The sequence below is a fragment of the Mustela putorius genome, unplaced genomic scaffold (genome assembly GCF_011764305.1).
Source record: "Mustela putorius furo isolate JIRA1106 unplaced genomic scaffold, ASM1176430v1.1 tig00000281_pilon_pilon_pilon, whole genome shotgun sequence".
Classification (NCBI taxonomy): domain Eukaryota; kingdom Metazoa; phylum Chordata; class Mammalia; order Carnivora; family Mustelidae; genus Mustela; species Mustela putorius.
The window spans coordinates 24,044,297-24,060,572 of record NW_025421343.1 but is presented as its reverse complement, the minus strand read 5'-3'; the positions used below and the strand labels follow the sequence as shown (position 1 = coordinate 24,060,572).

Genomic DNA, 16,276 nt, shown 5'->3' with positions numbered 1-16,276 from the left:
AGGTTCCTCAAAAAATTAAAAATAGGGGCGCCTGGGTGGCTCAGTGGGTTAAAGCCTCTGCCTTAGGCTCAGGTCATGATCTCAGGTCCTGGGATCGAGCTCTGCATCAGGCTCTCTGCTCAGCAGGGAGCCTGCTTCCTCCTCTCTCTCTGCCTGCCTCTCTGCCCGCTTATGATCTCTCTGTCTGTGTCAAATAAATAAATAAAATCTTTAAAAAAAAAAATTAAAAATAGAACTACTGAGTGATCCAGCTATTCCACTTCTGGGCATTTATTCAAAAGGAAAATCTTCACTTGAAAAAATATCTTCAACCCCATGTTCGTTACAGCATTATTTACAATAACTGAGACATGGAAGCAGCCTAAGTATCCACCAAAGGATGAATGGATAAAGAAACTGTAGTGTGTGCATATACACAACACACACACACACACACACACACACACACACACGAGTATTACTCAGCCATAAAAAAGAATGAAATCTTACCATCTGTGACCATATAGATGGACCTGGTAGGCTTATGCTAAGTGAAATAAATGAGATGGAGAAAAACAGAGTATGATCTGACTTAGACGAGGAATCTAAAAAAGTCAAACTCAAGAAACAGAACAGACTGGTGGCTGCCAGAGGTTGAGGGGTAGTAGTGAGAGAAATGCGTGAAGGTGGTCAAAAAATATAAATTTCCTATTATAAGAAAGTTCTGAGGATACAATGTACAGCCTGATGACTACAGTTAATAATACTGAATTATATACTTAAAGATGCCAAGAACATAGATCTTAAAAATTCTCATCACAAGAAAAAAAAAACTGTAATCATATGAAGAGATGGATAACTAAACTCCATGTGGTGACTATTTCACAATATACAGATATATCAAACTATTATGTTGTACACCTAAAATTAATACAATGTTATAGGCCAGTTATACCTCAAACTGGGAAAAAATGAGATTGAACTCAAATAATAAAAACTCTAAGCAGTTGACATAAATGATAGAAATCTATACATTAGCACTTGTGTACTTTATTCATGAAAGCATCTCTGATGCTCAGATCTACCTGGATTTATTTAGAATACATTCCAAAACACTTAACTACTTGATTTCCCAATCTTGGCAGATAAAAAAGGGGGCAAGTTGTGGTAAGGTTACTGAAAGTTAAACTATTAAAAAGTAAATATATGGGGCGCCTGGGTGGCTCGGCTCATGATCCCAGAGTCCTGGGATTGAGCCCTGCGTCGGGCGCTCTGCTCAGCGGGGAGCCTGCATCCCCCTCTCTCTCTGCCTGCCTCTCTGCCTACTTGTGATCTCTATCTGTCAAATAAAAAAGTAAAATCTTTAAGAAAAAAAAAGTAAATATATTATGGTTTATAAGTGGTCCATCCTGCAGGAATAGAAAAAATACTAGAAAGGTTTAAAAAGTGAGGTTCAGAGTGGCTGGCTGGCTCAGTCAGTAGAGCATGTGACTCTTGATCTCAGGGTCATAAGTTCAAGGCCCACATTGGGTGAAGAGCTTACTTCAAAAAAAAAGTAGGTAAAGTTCTTGTATAATGCATGGAGAACACATTTTATATTAGTGGAGAATACATTGTTTTCTGTTAAATTTTACTACTCTTTGAAAATTCAGTACCTATTTAAGAGTTAAGAAGCCAAAGGCTGAAAAAATGAGAAAGCAAAACAAAATATATCTGAAATTTATAAGCTAATATATTTTTAAAAAATAATTAAGGGAATGATCTACTTCTTCAGTATGCCATGGATCTGGGGGTATTTGTCTATTTTAAGTTATTTGCACATTTTAAAAAATTGAACATAGCACATGGGAGCTGGAATAAACCTTAGTGTTCACATGGTAAGTAGTTTAATCTTTTCATTTAATAAATGAGGAAAGTTATGGCATCTATGATATTAGGGCTAGCTAGAGGTATTCTCTTTTTATGATAAATTACACTACTATAGTCCTATTTTTATCTTTAAAAATAATACATAAAGATATGGTCATTCCCTATAATGAAAGAAAAAAAAATTAAATTGTTAATGAAAGAGGATGTTTATCTAACTGCCTAAAGATCCTAAAATCCACAGCTTCCTAAACAGATAAACATTTTGCCTAAATTCTATTTGAATAGTATTTAATTTTCCTAATGCTTCTGTTCAGAGATAGACTGAAAGCTATACCCTCAACATACATGTTTGTCATAATAATAGCTCAGAATCTGAGATGCTGATCCACCACAAACCACACAGGACAAGGCATTTAATTTCACAGATCAGGGTCAAAAACATACCAAAAAGTTCCAGCTGTTAACACCTTCTTGATAAAGGTAGTCCTTTTGAGATAATATAACAAAGCTTTCATTTGCCTGTTATATTGAGACTCCTTCAATAAAGTGAATTCCAATGTGTAATAAATCCCCTACTTTACTCTGTGCTTAAGAATATGACATACTCAGGGGGCGCCTGGGTGGCTCAGTGGGTTAAGCCTCTGCCTTCCGCTCAGGTCATGATCTCAGGGTCCTGGGATTGAGCCCCGCATCAGGCTCTCTGCTCAGCAGGAAACCTGCTTCCCCCTCTCTCTCTGCCTGCTGCTCTGCCTTCTTGTGATCTCTCTGTCTAATAAATAAATAAAATCTTAAAAAAAAAAAAAAAATGTGACACACTCAAAGGAATCTAACAATGGGGATATAGAGTCATTGAATGGTGGGTTGGCATTTATAATTCTAAATCACTACCTAGGTGTGTACCCTACGAGAGAGGACAGGAAGCTGGCTGAAATGACAATAGTTACTAAATCATCTAGAAATTTCTGCCTGTCACCATTTCACTCCACTTAACCTCTCAGTATCATAGCTTCCTCAACTATAAAATGGGGATATTTCACACAATTGTTGCAATAAAATAAGATAATGTGTGCAAAATGCAGAACAAAATGCATGCGTCATACTAAGTATGCAGTCAAAGCTGTTTGTCATTACTGGCATAATTACAACTCAATGAAGAGATAAGGAAAGGAGCGAAACTAGACTAAAAATTGGGAAACCAGAGCTCTACTTCATGAACAGCTATGTGATCAACACTGGAAAAGTGTCGTTAATTGCACTGGGCCTCAGTTTTCCTCTCAGTAATACTAAGAAACTGGACCTGGTATCTAAGTTGCCTTCAGGGCCAAAAAGTTTACAAAATAGGGGGGCCACACCCGTAACACAGGGGCCTGAAACTCTATCCCAGTATGGAGCCTTAGGAGCTACACTAGTATTCTCACATCTCGGAAATAGAAAGGTAGTCAAGGGTTATCTCACCAGATAGAGCAAGAAACAAACGCTTTAAGTTGTTTTTGTCAACAGCTTGGTTAAAAGGTTCATTCTCAAGCAGGAGGTCCTAACCAGCTTTTACATATTAATTTCAAAAATGAAAGCATCTGTGGTTCTCTCACTACTTAATTTCAAGGATTCTATTTAATCTTGTCTTAAATTCCTTAAAGAAAAAAAAAATTTTTTTTTAAAGATTTTATTTTATTTGACAGATAGAGATCACAAGTAGGCAGAGAGGCAGGCAGAGAGAGAGGGAGGAGGAAGCATGCTCCCCGCCGACCAGAGAGCCCGATGCGGGACTCGATCCCACGACCCTGGGATCATGACCTGAGCCGAAGGCAGAGACTTTACCCCACTGAGCCACCCAGGCGCCCCAAGAAAAAATTTTTTAAGATTCTATTTATTTATTTGGCAGAGAGAGACACAGCGAGAGAGGGAACACAAGCAGGGGGAGCTGGAGAAGGAGAAGCAGGCTCTCCACGGAGCAGGGAGCCCGCTGCAGGGCTCCATCCCCAGACCCTGGGATCACGACCTGAGCCAAAGGCAGACACCCAACGACTAAGCCATACAGGCACACCTTAAAAATGTTTTCACTTTAACCAAAGGAGCATTTTGAAGTAATTGGCAATCCCCAGCTAGATACTTTTGTTCTTTCACTGAAATATTTGAAAACTCCAACATAAACTGAAAAATCATTCCTTTCTAATGTACTTAACTTTCTTTCAAAAGCAAAGTAGTTCCCATACCCAATGACAAACAGCAAGAAAAATACCTGAATGGCCCAGTGAGGGGGTACTTGACAGCAATAGAAAATCTTCAGACGTTCCAGTACAGATGTAGTCTTATCTTCAAACTGGTCTGCAAGAGCCTTAAAGAGGATACAACATAATCAGAATCCATATGTATAATAAACTTTTTAAAATATTTTATTTATTTATTTGACAAAGAGAGAGAGAGCACAAGCACGGAGAGCAGCAGGCAGAGGGAGAAGCAGGCTTTCCACTGAGCAGGGAGCCTAATGTGGGACTTGATCCCAGGACCCCAGGATCATGACCTGAGCCGAAGACAGATGCTTAACTGACTGGGCCCCCACAAATCACTTTGATGAGGTGATAAAATGTGTGAATTTTTTCTTGAATTTCCTCAAACATTTAAAAAACTTTAAGATGAACCAACGTTAACATAAACATGTACACTAAAGACTTATCCAGAAAACAGTTTTTAAAACTTAGACTTCCTATAATGACCCACTCAAAGAACTAGCCTTAATTAAGTAGGCTTTTTACTTTTTCTACGAAAAACTGTTCTTTAGCCTATTTCACAACCATAATTCACTCTGACAATGGCACTTGTTAATATAAATCAGAGAAAAATTATATGAAGAATTTCATTTAGGACTATCATCTCCGGAATAAAATGAAAGCAAAAGGTGGGTTGGTCTGTTTGGTCACAGAGGGCAAGTTTTCTTCCTCTTCAGCAACAGAGCTCTAAGGCAGGACATTTGTTCACACAAGACCATTCTTGAGCTACAGTGGACAGCTGCAAGCTTCATGCACTGAAGAGGCCTTCTGCTGTACTGCAATACCTACACTGAATAACTGAATTTCTGGAGCTACATCAGGAAGCAGATCATTAAGACCAAGATGGCAGACTGTGAGAAAAGTTACCAAGGCCAACTGCAACGTCAAAGGCTGGCACCATCCAGAGGTCAAATGATCGGTCATTAGAACAGCTTATATATTCAGCATCAAAGTGAATGCAGCCACACTCTTGAGTTTCTAAGCAAATGCATGGACAATGGCCCCGTTACCCTGATCATCTTCACCTGACTTTTAATGTGTCATTTAGTTTATCATAAGTATATATATTTTGTCTGACATATACTTAGACCTTCTCTCAACTATGAATTATCATGACCTTTTCTGCATATCGCAATACTCAAATTTTCTGTGTGTGTGTGTGTGTGCCAGTTGACTAGTTTTCACAAGGCTATCTTAGGAGGATTTCATGGTAACGAGAGGTCAGTGTTAATTTTCTGAGGTCATTGCACATAGTGTGGTCATGTAGGAGAGGTCCTTGTATTTGAGGATGAGAAGCACCGTGTTGGCAACTTACTTTCCAATACTTTAGGATACCAAAAAACAGTTGCAGTGCACTTACAACTTTTCTATAAGTTTGATATTGTCTCAAATTTTTATGAATTTGTAAGACTGAAAACCTCAAAAAAAAGTAAGAGAGAAAGTCTACCTTCCTCAGAAGAAAGAAAACAACAAGAGTCTAACATATCCCAGTACAAACCCAAGACAAGGAGATCAGTTTCTAAGCAAGGAAACTGCTCCCAAATTGGAGGTTTTCTATATTTTACTAGGTGGGAGATACATTTGTTAGCCTAAGAATATCCTGTAGAATTGACAGAATACTCATTACATCACTTCTTTGACAATCCAAGATGTTATTCAAGTCCGTCAGAACAAACTGAGACATAACCAGACTCTTAAACCATCTTGGTCAAAATATTTTTAAAGCTTTCTGGCCTTACTTCAGAGAAACTTAATAGTAAAAAGGTTGCATGCTTCTGCCCAAAGCTGTTTAGTTGTATGAGGGAGAGAAGAAAAACTTCTGGCTGAATACATATGGTTATAATACATAAATAAAAGGTTCACAGAATTAATTCATAAACAGGGGGCAAATTTTTCCTTTTATCTGTTTTTTTCTTGAAAAGAAAAAATAACCAATGCTTATTTAATAACAATAATACAAGCCCAAATCAACATCATAACACCTACTTCTATGAAACCATAATTACATGAAAAATACTTTATTTTCAAACAAAACTCATGTTGCTTGCTGTAGGTACTGCTTCTAGCTAAAACAGGCCAAGTGCTCAATCAAGACTTCCTAATATATTAATGGCCTGATGATCTCAGAGTATCTAAGTATCTCTGATATTCTCAGATACTCCCCCAAATCACAAAGACCACAGGAGAGAGATCAGAAAACCAACACTTACCTGAGCTGGATACCATGAATAAGCCCCCGCACGAGTACAGTCACGCTTCATAGGAATGTAATGACTATGACAGAATTCTCACCTATTTTCACTCCTGCACAAAATATACTTCTTCCTACTTTAAGTATGACAGCCACCTAAATAAGATCTACCTACCCATAAAATTAGGAACATTAAATTAATATACAAAAGAAAGGGATGATGGGGTGCTGCTGTTTGCCTATAACCTCTACTGAATTCAAAGCACTCTTTTCTATTTGCTAATTCACTACAAAGACAGGGACATCTTTACAATACATCACTAGATTTCTCGGAGCAAGATTTTTTTTAGCAACTCATACTGAAATAATTCCATTATATCTAAACAAACTGGTGTCCTTTGCAGGCATGGTAAATAATTCTACCGTATACAAATAGACTTGAGTGTTTTATAGGAAAAACCAGGCTAGTCAGGATAAATGACCTGGATTCTAGGTTTATCTCCAATAAGCAAGTTGTTAAACCACAATGGTACTCATCCGTGGAAGGATCATTGCACTTTCAATGTTTGATGGGTGAACGGCTCTACCAAAAGAGTGTTTTGTTTCATTTCAAGGATTTGAGGAGGTTTGTTGGTTAGTTATAGCATCATCAACTGAACACAAGTTTTCTTAGAGGTAAACTAAAGACCCAGATAGTTTGGAAGACAATGGTAGGACGGTCAATACCAGGCGATAGGACTGAAGGAAAGTGGAGTCCCAGGCACTTCTGTGTGGATCTATGTGCATGAACATGGACATGAACAGTGCACTCCATGAGAAACTGGCCCTTTGCGAGCTTTCACATACTCCCAGAAATGTAGGTAAATGGTCTCTAATGCAGCAGCCTCTCCTGCTACCATTTTCTGTTTCCAGTTTCTAAATACAAGATTTTCATACCTGAAAGTCATAGGCCATCTGGTGAAAAGTTAAAATTGGTATGAGGAGGTGGTCTTTAAGGAAAGGTGGCAATGCCAAAAATGAAGAGAGAGACAGACACACAAATATACCCTCAATCAACCATTAAGAATTGGATCATTGAGAACTGAAAGCAAGACAGTATTCTCCAGGAGGGTGATGAGATGTGGATGAATGGGAAAGATGATGAGTAAGGAGCGAGGAATGGTCTAGGGCCCCGTCCAGAGGGGAAGAGCCAAGTCACAGAAAATTCACGTATACCTGCTGGGACAGACCAATGATGACTTCATGATGTATACATTGTTAAGATATGACACTGTTACCGAGTTTTAAGGCTCCCTTTTAATGTATTTTCTCCCCAAATGCTACTTCAAAGCATTTATACTTTGAGTATCCTTTGAGAAGATGAACTTGTGCTTACAGATTCCCTAATCTCATGCAAAAACCATTCTCAAACCTTTCAGGAGCCACAGTACCACAGGTCAGGAGATATTTTACAGAATAGGGAACAAAAGACTATGGCCACAGAAAGCAATGATGTGTCCGTCTTCTCACAGCTCTGTTTTCAGTAGGGAAAGATCTTCCACAAAAAGCTAGGGAAGATCAAGCCTACATTTTAAAATTAGTACATGGAGAATGATTTAGTATAGAAGGATAATTCTGAACAAGGTCTGGTATGATTTAGACCTTATTTATGTGCTCATATCTAAAAGTATGGCACACATATCTTCAAAAGAACAGAGCTAGTCCCTAAGGACCGACCCTTTCACTGAAGGTTATTCATTCTGGCTAGCGTGATATCAAAGTGTTTATCATCTTTCTGAAAAGCCAAGTAGAAATTAGCCGATAATCTAAAAGGTACGATTGATCATATGCCAAATCACCTTGCTTTGTTGTACAATCTCTGTGCATGTGAGTGTATGTGTATGTATGTGTATAAAGGAGGGTTGGATTTATTATAAAAATATGCACTTAATCAAATATATCCAACAGTTGGGCTGAATAGCTTCCTCTGACAGGAGTCTGCAGTCATTCAGCTATGATTTACAAACCCCCGAGTCCCAGAAAGTTGCCAATAAGATCAAGGGGAATGAGAATTAGACCTATTACAAACAGTATGTATCGACACCACCATTAACCTATTGTTAGACCAACTGTACCTTAGATATAGGAAACTGAAGCTTAGAGAAATAAAAATGACTTGCCCAAAGTCATAATGCTATGAAAAAAATAGCCTGCCTGATTCCTAAGACCAAGTTGACAGCTTTATTAAAATCTTACCTTCTAACTAAGCATAAAATTATCAGAGCTGTGAGAACAAACAGCATCTTCTCAGTGGTAAAATATTCAGAACTCCAGAACTGGTTGTCTTCCCCTCAACTTAAATCCCATTACACAGGAGTCAGGGTATGGCCTGGTCAAGAACTTCACTTACTGCTTCCTGTTCTCGACACAGAAAAGAACTTAGTGGGTGGGCTGGTAGAATCTGGGTCTACTAATGGGGGCTGGGAGAACCTAGATGTCTTCTTCTATGATTCCAGAGCAAGTAGATGAACATAAAAAGGCAGTTCTGAAGGAAGCCCAGATAGCCTCCTGGGAGCACTCCCCATAGTCAGCCGTTCTTAAACTATTTGGTTTCAGGATGACTTTATTTTTTTTTTAATATAATTTTTTATTTTTTATAAACATGTATTTTTATCCCCAGTGGTACAGGTCTGTGAATCACCAGGTTTACACACTTCACAGCACTCACCAAAGCACATACCCTCCCCAATGTCCATAATACCACCCCCTTCTCCCAAACCCCCTCCCCCCAGCAACCCTCAGTCAGTTTTGTGAGATTAAGAGTCACTTATGGTTTGTCTCCCTCCCAATCCCATCTTCTTTCATTTATTCTTCTCGTACCCACTTGAGCCCCCATGTTGCAACACCACTTCCTCATATCAGGGAGATCATATGATAGTTGTCTTTCTCCGCCTGACTTATTTCGCTAAGCATGATACGCTCTAGTTCCATCCATGTTGTCGCAAATGGCAAGATTTCATTTCTTTTGATGGCTGCATAGTATTCCATTGTGTATATATACCACATCTTCTTGATCCATTCATCTGTTGATGGACATCTAGGTTCTTTCCATAGTTTGGCTATTGTGGACATTGCTGCTATAAACATTCGAGTACACGTGCCCCTTTGGATCACTACGTTTGTATCTTTAGGGTAAATACCCAATAGTGCAATTGCTGGGTCATAGGGCAGTTCTATTTTCAACATTTTGAGGAACCTCCATGCTGTTTTCCAGAAAGGTTGCACCAGCTTGCATTCCCACCAACAGTGTAGGAGGGTGCCCCTTTCTCCGCATCCTCGCCAGCATCTGTCATTTCCTGACTTGTTGATTTTAGCCATTCTGACTGGTGTGAGGTGATATCGCATTGTGGTTTTGATTTGTATTTCCCTGATGCCGAGTGATATGGAGCACTTTTTCATGTGTCTGTTGGCCATCTGGATGTCTTCTTTGCAGAAATGTCTGTTCATGTCCTCTGCCCATTTCTTGATTGGATTATTTGTTCTTTGGGTGTTGAGTTTGCTAAGCTCTTTATAGATTCTGGACACTAGTCAGGATGACTTTAAACGCTTAGAAATTATGTGGAACTCCAAAGAGCTTTTGTTTATGTGAGCTATAACCTATCAATACTTACCATATTAGAAATTAAAACTAAGAAATAGTTAAATATTTATTAATTCATTTTAAAATAAAATAATAGATGCATTGTTTAACATAAATATGATGTTTTTAGGAAAAGCAACTTTTTCAAGTCTTGAAAAACATTGACAATGTCTTACATTTTTGGACATCTCTTTAATGTCTCACATTTTAATAGATGACATCTGGATTCTCATACATGCTCCTATAATCAATCTGTGGCAATATGATATTTTGACTGAAGTCTAGGAAGAAAATTTGGCCTCATCCAGCTATGTGGTTGGAACAGGGAAGAGTACATTAACAGCTTTTTCAGTTAATTGTAGACACGATTCTTTGATACTACACCAAAATTCAACACATGGAGACTTCTTACCACAACTGCAATGTGGAATTTTAAATCCTATCAATGAACTTTTCTTTGTTACAGTAAAACACACTGGTAAACAAACAAACAAAAAAAACACTCCCTCATCTACCTTAAACCTTCAATAAATCTTTTACAGATGCTTGATTTTTTTTTAAGATTTTATTTATTTATTTGACAGACAGAGATCACAAGTAGGCAGAGAGGCAGGCAGAGAGAGAGGAGGAAGCAGGCTCCCCACTGAGTGGAGAGCCCGATTAGGGGCTCGATCCCAGGACCCTGGGATCATGACCTGAGCTGAAAGCAGAGGCTTTAACCCACTGAGCCACCCAGGCGCCCCCAGATGCTTGATTTTTTTAACATCCTGTATTAGTCATCTGGAAAATACACAGATCTTCCACATGTTGACATATTTCATATAATATTTAAAAATTATATGCCTTAATATCACCAACAATCTCAGGGGAAAACTCCTAACCAAATACCTAAAGTACTGGGAAACGGTCAAGTTTCATAGTTGGAGATATAAGTTTCCCAAAACTCCTTTCTTTTTTCCTTAAAAGCTCAAGATTTTATCATTGGTAACAAATTACAGTAACTTATTCTCCTTGAAGTGATGAGCTCACTTCATGGATTGTTTTTCTGAGAAAATTTCTGCCAAATACCCAAGTTTGAATACCCTACATGTGTCAGTCGTTCTTTCAAGAAAAGAGAATGTTCTAAGAGCCAAGCAGGCAGCTCAGCTGTTTCCTAAGACAGTTACAGTACTTCAGCATGAGGCCCAACTTTCTTTCTTTCTTTTTTTTTTTTTTTAAATATTTTATTTATTTGACAGACAGAGATCACAAGTTGGCAGAAAGGCAGGAAGAGAGAGAGGAAGGGAAGCAGGTTCCCTGCCGAGCAGAGAGCCCGATGCGGGGCTCGATCCCAGGACCCTGGCACCATGACCTGAGCTGAAGGCAGAGGCTTTAACCCACTGAGCCACCCAGGCACCCCGAGGCCCAAGTGTTTTCTAAGTGCTTCCCACTTCACCACATAGAATATTAGGAAAGATACAGTGTCAAGGGTAAAGACTTAATAACATAATATTCACTGCTTTGTCGAAGGCATCCAAAAAGACAACTTTTTTTTTTTTTTGGAAACTGACGGCGTGACGGTGAAGCATACAATGACTCCCAGCACGGTTTGGAGCTCCCACCTTGATTCAGGTGAAGGGGCCAGAAGTCTGAAGCTCCCACCCCGACACACACTGCTTCTGCTGATTCAGCATGCACAGACTGTCAAGGTAAATAATATCCTCGTATTATTAGGGAGATGATTTGACCTGCGGGTATTCTGAAATGGTCTGGGACCCCTAGGGTTCTACAAATCACCCTTTGAAAACTGCTGACTTAGAATTAGCAATGCGCTGTCTTGGATGCCATCCCCACATCTGCCCACCTCCAATTTCCTCCCCAAACTTCCCCTTGCTTAGTGTTTAAAGAAATATTTAATGGGTGGGGAGGGGCAAGGGGACAGAAAGAGAGAGAATCTTAAGCAGGCTCCACGGCCAGCACGGAGCCAACACGGGGCTCAATCTCACAACCCTGAGATCATGATCCGAGCCAAAATCACGAGTCTGATGCTTCACTGGCTGAACCACCCAGGTGCCCCAGGAAATACTTACAAGTTCTTTTTCATCATCTTTAAAAAAATTAGGAAAGGAAAACACAAGTCAGTCTGTTTATAATCTACAAGGATTGTGAGAGTGCAAAGGATAACATATTTGTAATTAAAACCTAAGTGGAAGTTTTAAACTCCAAGTATCACCTTTTCTAAAAAAGTTAAAGTAGTTAAGTTGAATGATAATTATACCCTACCTTCCTCAGTAGGTGTCAGGGCTAAGCTCCTGTCCTCAGAGCTCAATGTCCATTGGCCCCAGACTCTGATAAGAACACTCTCAACTAAGGTTCCTTCTGGTACATGGTCTCCTCTTAAATCACAACGCTGGCCTCCAGACCTTGTAAATGGCCTTTTAGCTCTGCTCTCTAAGCACTGGGATGTGAGACAGAAAAACATCTGGAGCTCCTAAAGACAAACGAACAGCTGACCTCTGCCCAAGGCGGTCTGTCTCAGAAGCGCCCATAATTGCTGACCACAAATCGCTGAGGGCTGGGCTGCAGACCTGTATTTTAACAAGCACCTCAGAAGTGGTTCACATGTCTGGGCAAGTTTGGGAAATGTTGCATAAGGCTGTTAGGATGTGCACAGGGTATTCTCCGAGGGAAAACTGATGTTCCCGTTGAGTCAACCCAGTCCGACTCCGTCTACACAACTTAAACGTGTCTCTGCCTGGAATCTAACCAGAGTTATCATTTAGTGTCACCTTTGGGAGCTGGTGTCCTTTCTTCCATCACTTTACTCAAGTTCCTTCGCTTTTACCTACTTTTTACATTTCCATAACTGTCTAGGGTTTTTAATCTCTGTGCTTACTGTTACTAATAAAGTTCATTTTATGCATATATCACTTGTCCCATTCTTTGTTCCACTTATCTATGAACTAACCAGTGCCTGTTTTGTACAAAACAATTACAATGAAACCCATGTCCTGGTTTTAGCCTCTCAGCCCTCTTGGCAGCCCCTTCACTTGGCCTTGGCAAAAGCCCCTTCTCGCCCGTCTGTGTGTTCTCCTCCGTCCCGGCACCTCGTCCGAGAGTGAGCATTCTCTTTCCTTCCCCGTCCACCTAAACTGCTGGCCTTGAGAGGGAGAATTCTGCAACCCAAGCCTTTCTCACCAAAGCCTGTCTTCACTGCTTCCTGCCTGTGTTCATGCAATTCCTTTCCTCTAGATGATGCCAGGTCTTATACTGATCTTTTACTTATACTTTTTTATACTAAGCCAGTTCTCATAGCTTCCTTGGAACACTGTAGCATGATGGATTAACTTGGAAAGCACGGATTTCAAAATCCATGGGAGACCTGGTTTGAATTCTAGCCCAGCTACAAGACCTTAGGTAAGTCACTTAAAATCTCTGCCCTTCATTTCTCTCACTAGTAAACATATAGATAATGCCTACAGGCTAGGATTATTTGGCACCCGGCAGATAAGCGGTCAGTAAACAGTAGTAACTATGCACAATTCTAAATAAACAGTAGTTAGCCTTAATCATTCCAACATATAAAAGCACAGTAACAATCACACAAGCAAATCCTAGTACACCTTTCAGTAACTCTCAAATGCTGCAAATGGTGACTAACGCAGGTGAAGTACAGAGCTAGAATGGACACGTTGTCAACTTTTGGCTTTTTAAAAAACTCAAAGGCATGTCTCAGTATATTAAAGGTGAAGCACTGTAATTACCCCCAAGTTTTTCAATTTTCCAGATTGCAATGACTGCTTTTAGTGAGTCATAAGAAGGATCATACTGATATTATCATATGATAATACCAGTCAAGACTTATTGAGGGTTTACTATGTACCAGGCACTATTCCAAGTGTTTCACAAACGTTAACTCTTCTGATCGCTCCACGTGTGTGTGCAGCAGGCACTACTTACTGCTCTCTTCGTTCCACAGACAGGAGGAGTGAAGCACAAGAGGCTAGGGGCCTTAACCTTGGGTACGTTATGTGATCTCTCTTTCCCCCTTGGGTTGTGAGGTCTGTGGACAACAGAAGTTGGTACTTTTCAGAAAACAGACCTTCTGATACTGAAGCAGGCAGAGAAAACCAGAGATGGGGGGATGCAGGCAGAGAAACGACAGAAAAAGACCTGATGATCTGTTTGAGCCCCTGAATCCAGCTGGCACTGAGACTGGCATACCCCAAGACTTCCCAGGAATAATGGCCAGGACATTTCCTTTCTTCCAGTCAGTCTAAAGGGGTTTCTGTCCCTCCAATGAAAAGATTCTTATTGAAACCTGTTCTTAAAATTTTACTGAAATAGAAGGGTAAAGGGTTTGAAAGACTCTAAACATCAATCTGACCTTCACAAGCACCTTTAGGAGAAGGATGTTCAAAATAAGTATAAAAATCAAATGCAATTTCTCAAAGTTTAAAGCCATACCCACTCATTAGGCAAGCCTAGTACAGCCACCATCAGCGGGAATTACTAGACTGCGTGTCCCACAAGGGCAAATATTCTCCCACTCATGCAAATGGTTGCACATCAAGATCAATACTAAGCCCACCAAGTACAATGCATGAGGATGTGCTTTTATGAAGTGCACGCTCTCTCCTCCCCCCCTCTCTCTCTCTCTCTCTCCCCCTCGCTCCCTCTTTCTCTCTCTCTCTCTATATATATAAATAACAGAGCACACACATATCCCAAGATGCTAAAATATGAGAGAGAAGTCTTTAATGCAGAACAAATGACTAGTCTGTGATACAAAGAAAAATCTTCGGTTTTTTGGGATGTTGAGAAACACAGAGTGAACATATTTCTAGTTAATTAAGTAAATCCGTGGACTCTAGTACTCTTATCACTTCTAACAACCTCAAAAAGTAGTGATTAATCCACATAATTCATCACTTTTTAGGAAACCCTGTAAGGAAAAACTAACATTCCTTTATCTCTTTTCCCTCCCCTTGAAAAAATACAGCCAACCAAACTGTGAATTACTACCTTCTGGGAATGCTACGTTAACCTCTGTGATCACGGAGATCGCTCTGTTCCTGTTAGCTCTGGCACTGGGCTGAAGGTCTGGCCTGGAATGATATTAGAAAGGCTGGTCTCTACAGCTCGTGGATTACTCAAGTGCCAGACAAAAATTTAATCTTTAATTTAGCCAATCCCCAAATAGTCTTGCTAATAAGTAGCTAATTCAAACATGATTTTTTTCCCCAAATTCAACATTCAGCAAACATCCACTGAATGCCTATTCTAAGAATACAAAAATAAATGAGAGAACCTGACCCCTCAAGAAGCTCACATTCTGGATGTAAAGATAGAAAGGTTTCCAAACAAAGTATAATACCATTAAGTAAGTGCAAAAATACAGTTTTGGAAACACAGTCTGGGGCACCTGGGTGGCTCAGTCAGTTAAGTGTCTGCCTTTGGTGCAGATCATGATCTCAGGGTCCTGGGATGGAGCTTCACATCAGGCTCCCTGCTCAGTGGGGAATCTGCTTCTCCCTCTGCAGCTCTCCCTGCTTGTTCTCTCTCTCTATCAAATAAATAAATAAAATCTTAAAAAGATAGAAGAAAAAAAAAAAAAACACAGTCCCAGAAATAAACCACATAAGTAAGGTCAGTTGATTTTTGATTTTTCAACAAAAGGACCAACCCAGGTGGTGAGAAGAAAAAGTATGAACAGTTACAATGGTCTTGGTGAGAAATGATGAAGATATTAAAGTGGTATAATTCTCTTACTAGTTATGGGATAAAACAACTTCAGAAATCCTTTCTCACAAAACTCAGAATGAAGCTAAGATAGGTCAGAAGTCTGGGTCGGCTGGGGGATGCCTTCCCTTCACGATGATTATCTGGCTGAAGGATGGGAGGTCCCAGGTAGGCATAAAATATCCCTCACCCCTGTGTCAATGCCAAGGGGAGTTTCTGGCATTGGCTGCCACAGGATGCCATCCTATAAAGATGGACAGCTTGCTGGGAAACTGGGGAGTACTAGGGAGCTCTTACCTGCATCTGAGAACATGCCTCCAGCAAAGTATAACTAAACATTATAACCTACATTTGGGTCCCTCACCTTCTTTCTTACAGTCATGGCCCCACCTCTTTAAGAGAACCACGTACTGGGGCGCCTGGGTGGCTCAGTGGGTTGGGCCACTGCCTGCGGCTCGGGTCATGATCTCAGGGTCCTGGGATCGAGTCCCGCGTCGGGCTCTCTGCTCAGCAGGGAGCCTGCTTCCCTCTCTCTCTGCCTGCCTCTCCATCTACTTGTGATTTCTCTCTGTCAAATAAATACATAAATTCTTTAAAAAAAAAAAAAAAAAACAGAGAACCACGTACTTA

At 40.0% G+C, this 16,276-nt stretch overlaps 1 protein-coding gene across 1 annotated transcript in view; it reads right to left on the bottom strand.

Annotated features, from left to right (window-relative positions):
- The window catches only part of TTC27 (tetratricopeptide repeat domain 27), a 171,024-nt gene that overhangs the window by 78,081 nt on the left and 76,667 nt on the right, over positions 1 to 16,276 (bottom strand). Inside the window, exon 11 of the mRNA XM_045079240.1 lies at positions 4,074 to 4,183. Within this exon, the coding sequence (XP_044935175.1) occupies positions 4,074 to 4,183 (110 nt within the window). The remainder of the gene's footprint in view (positions 1 to 4,073; positions 4,184 to 16,276) is intronic.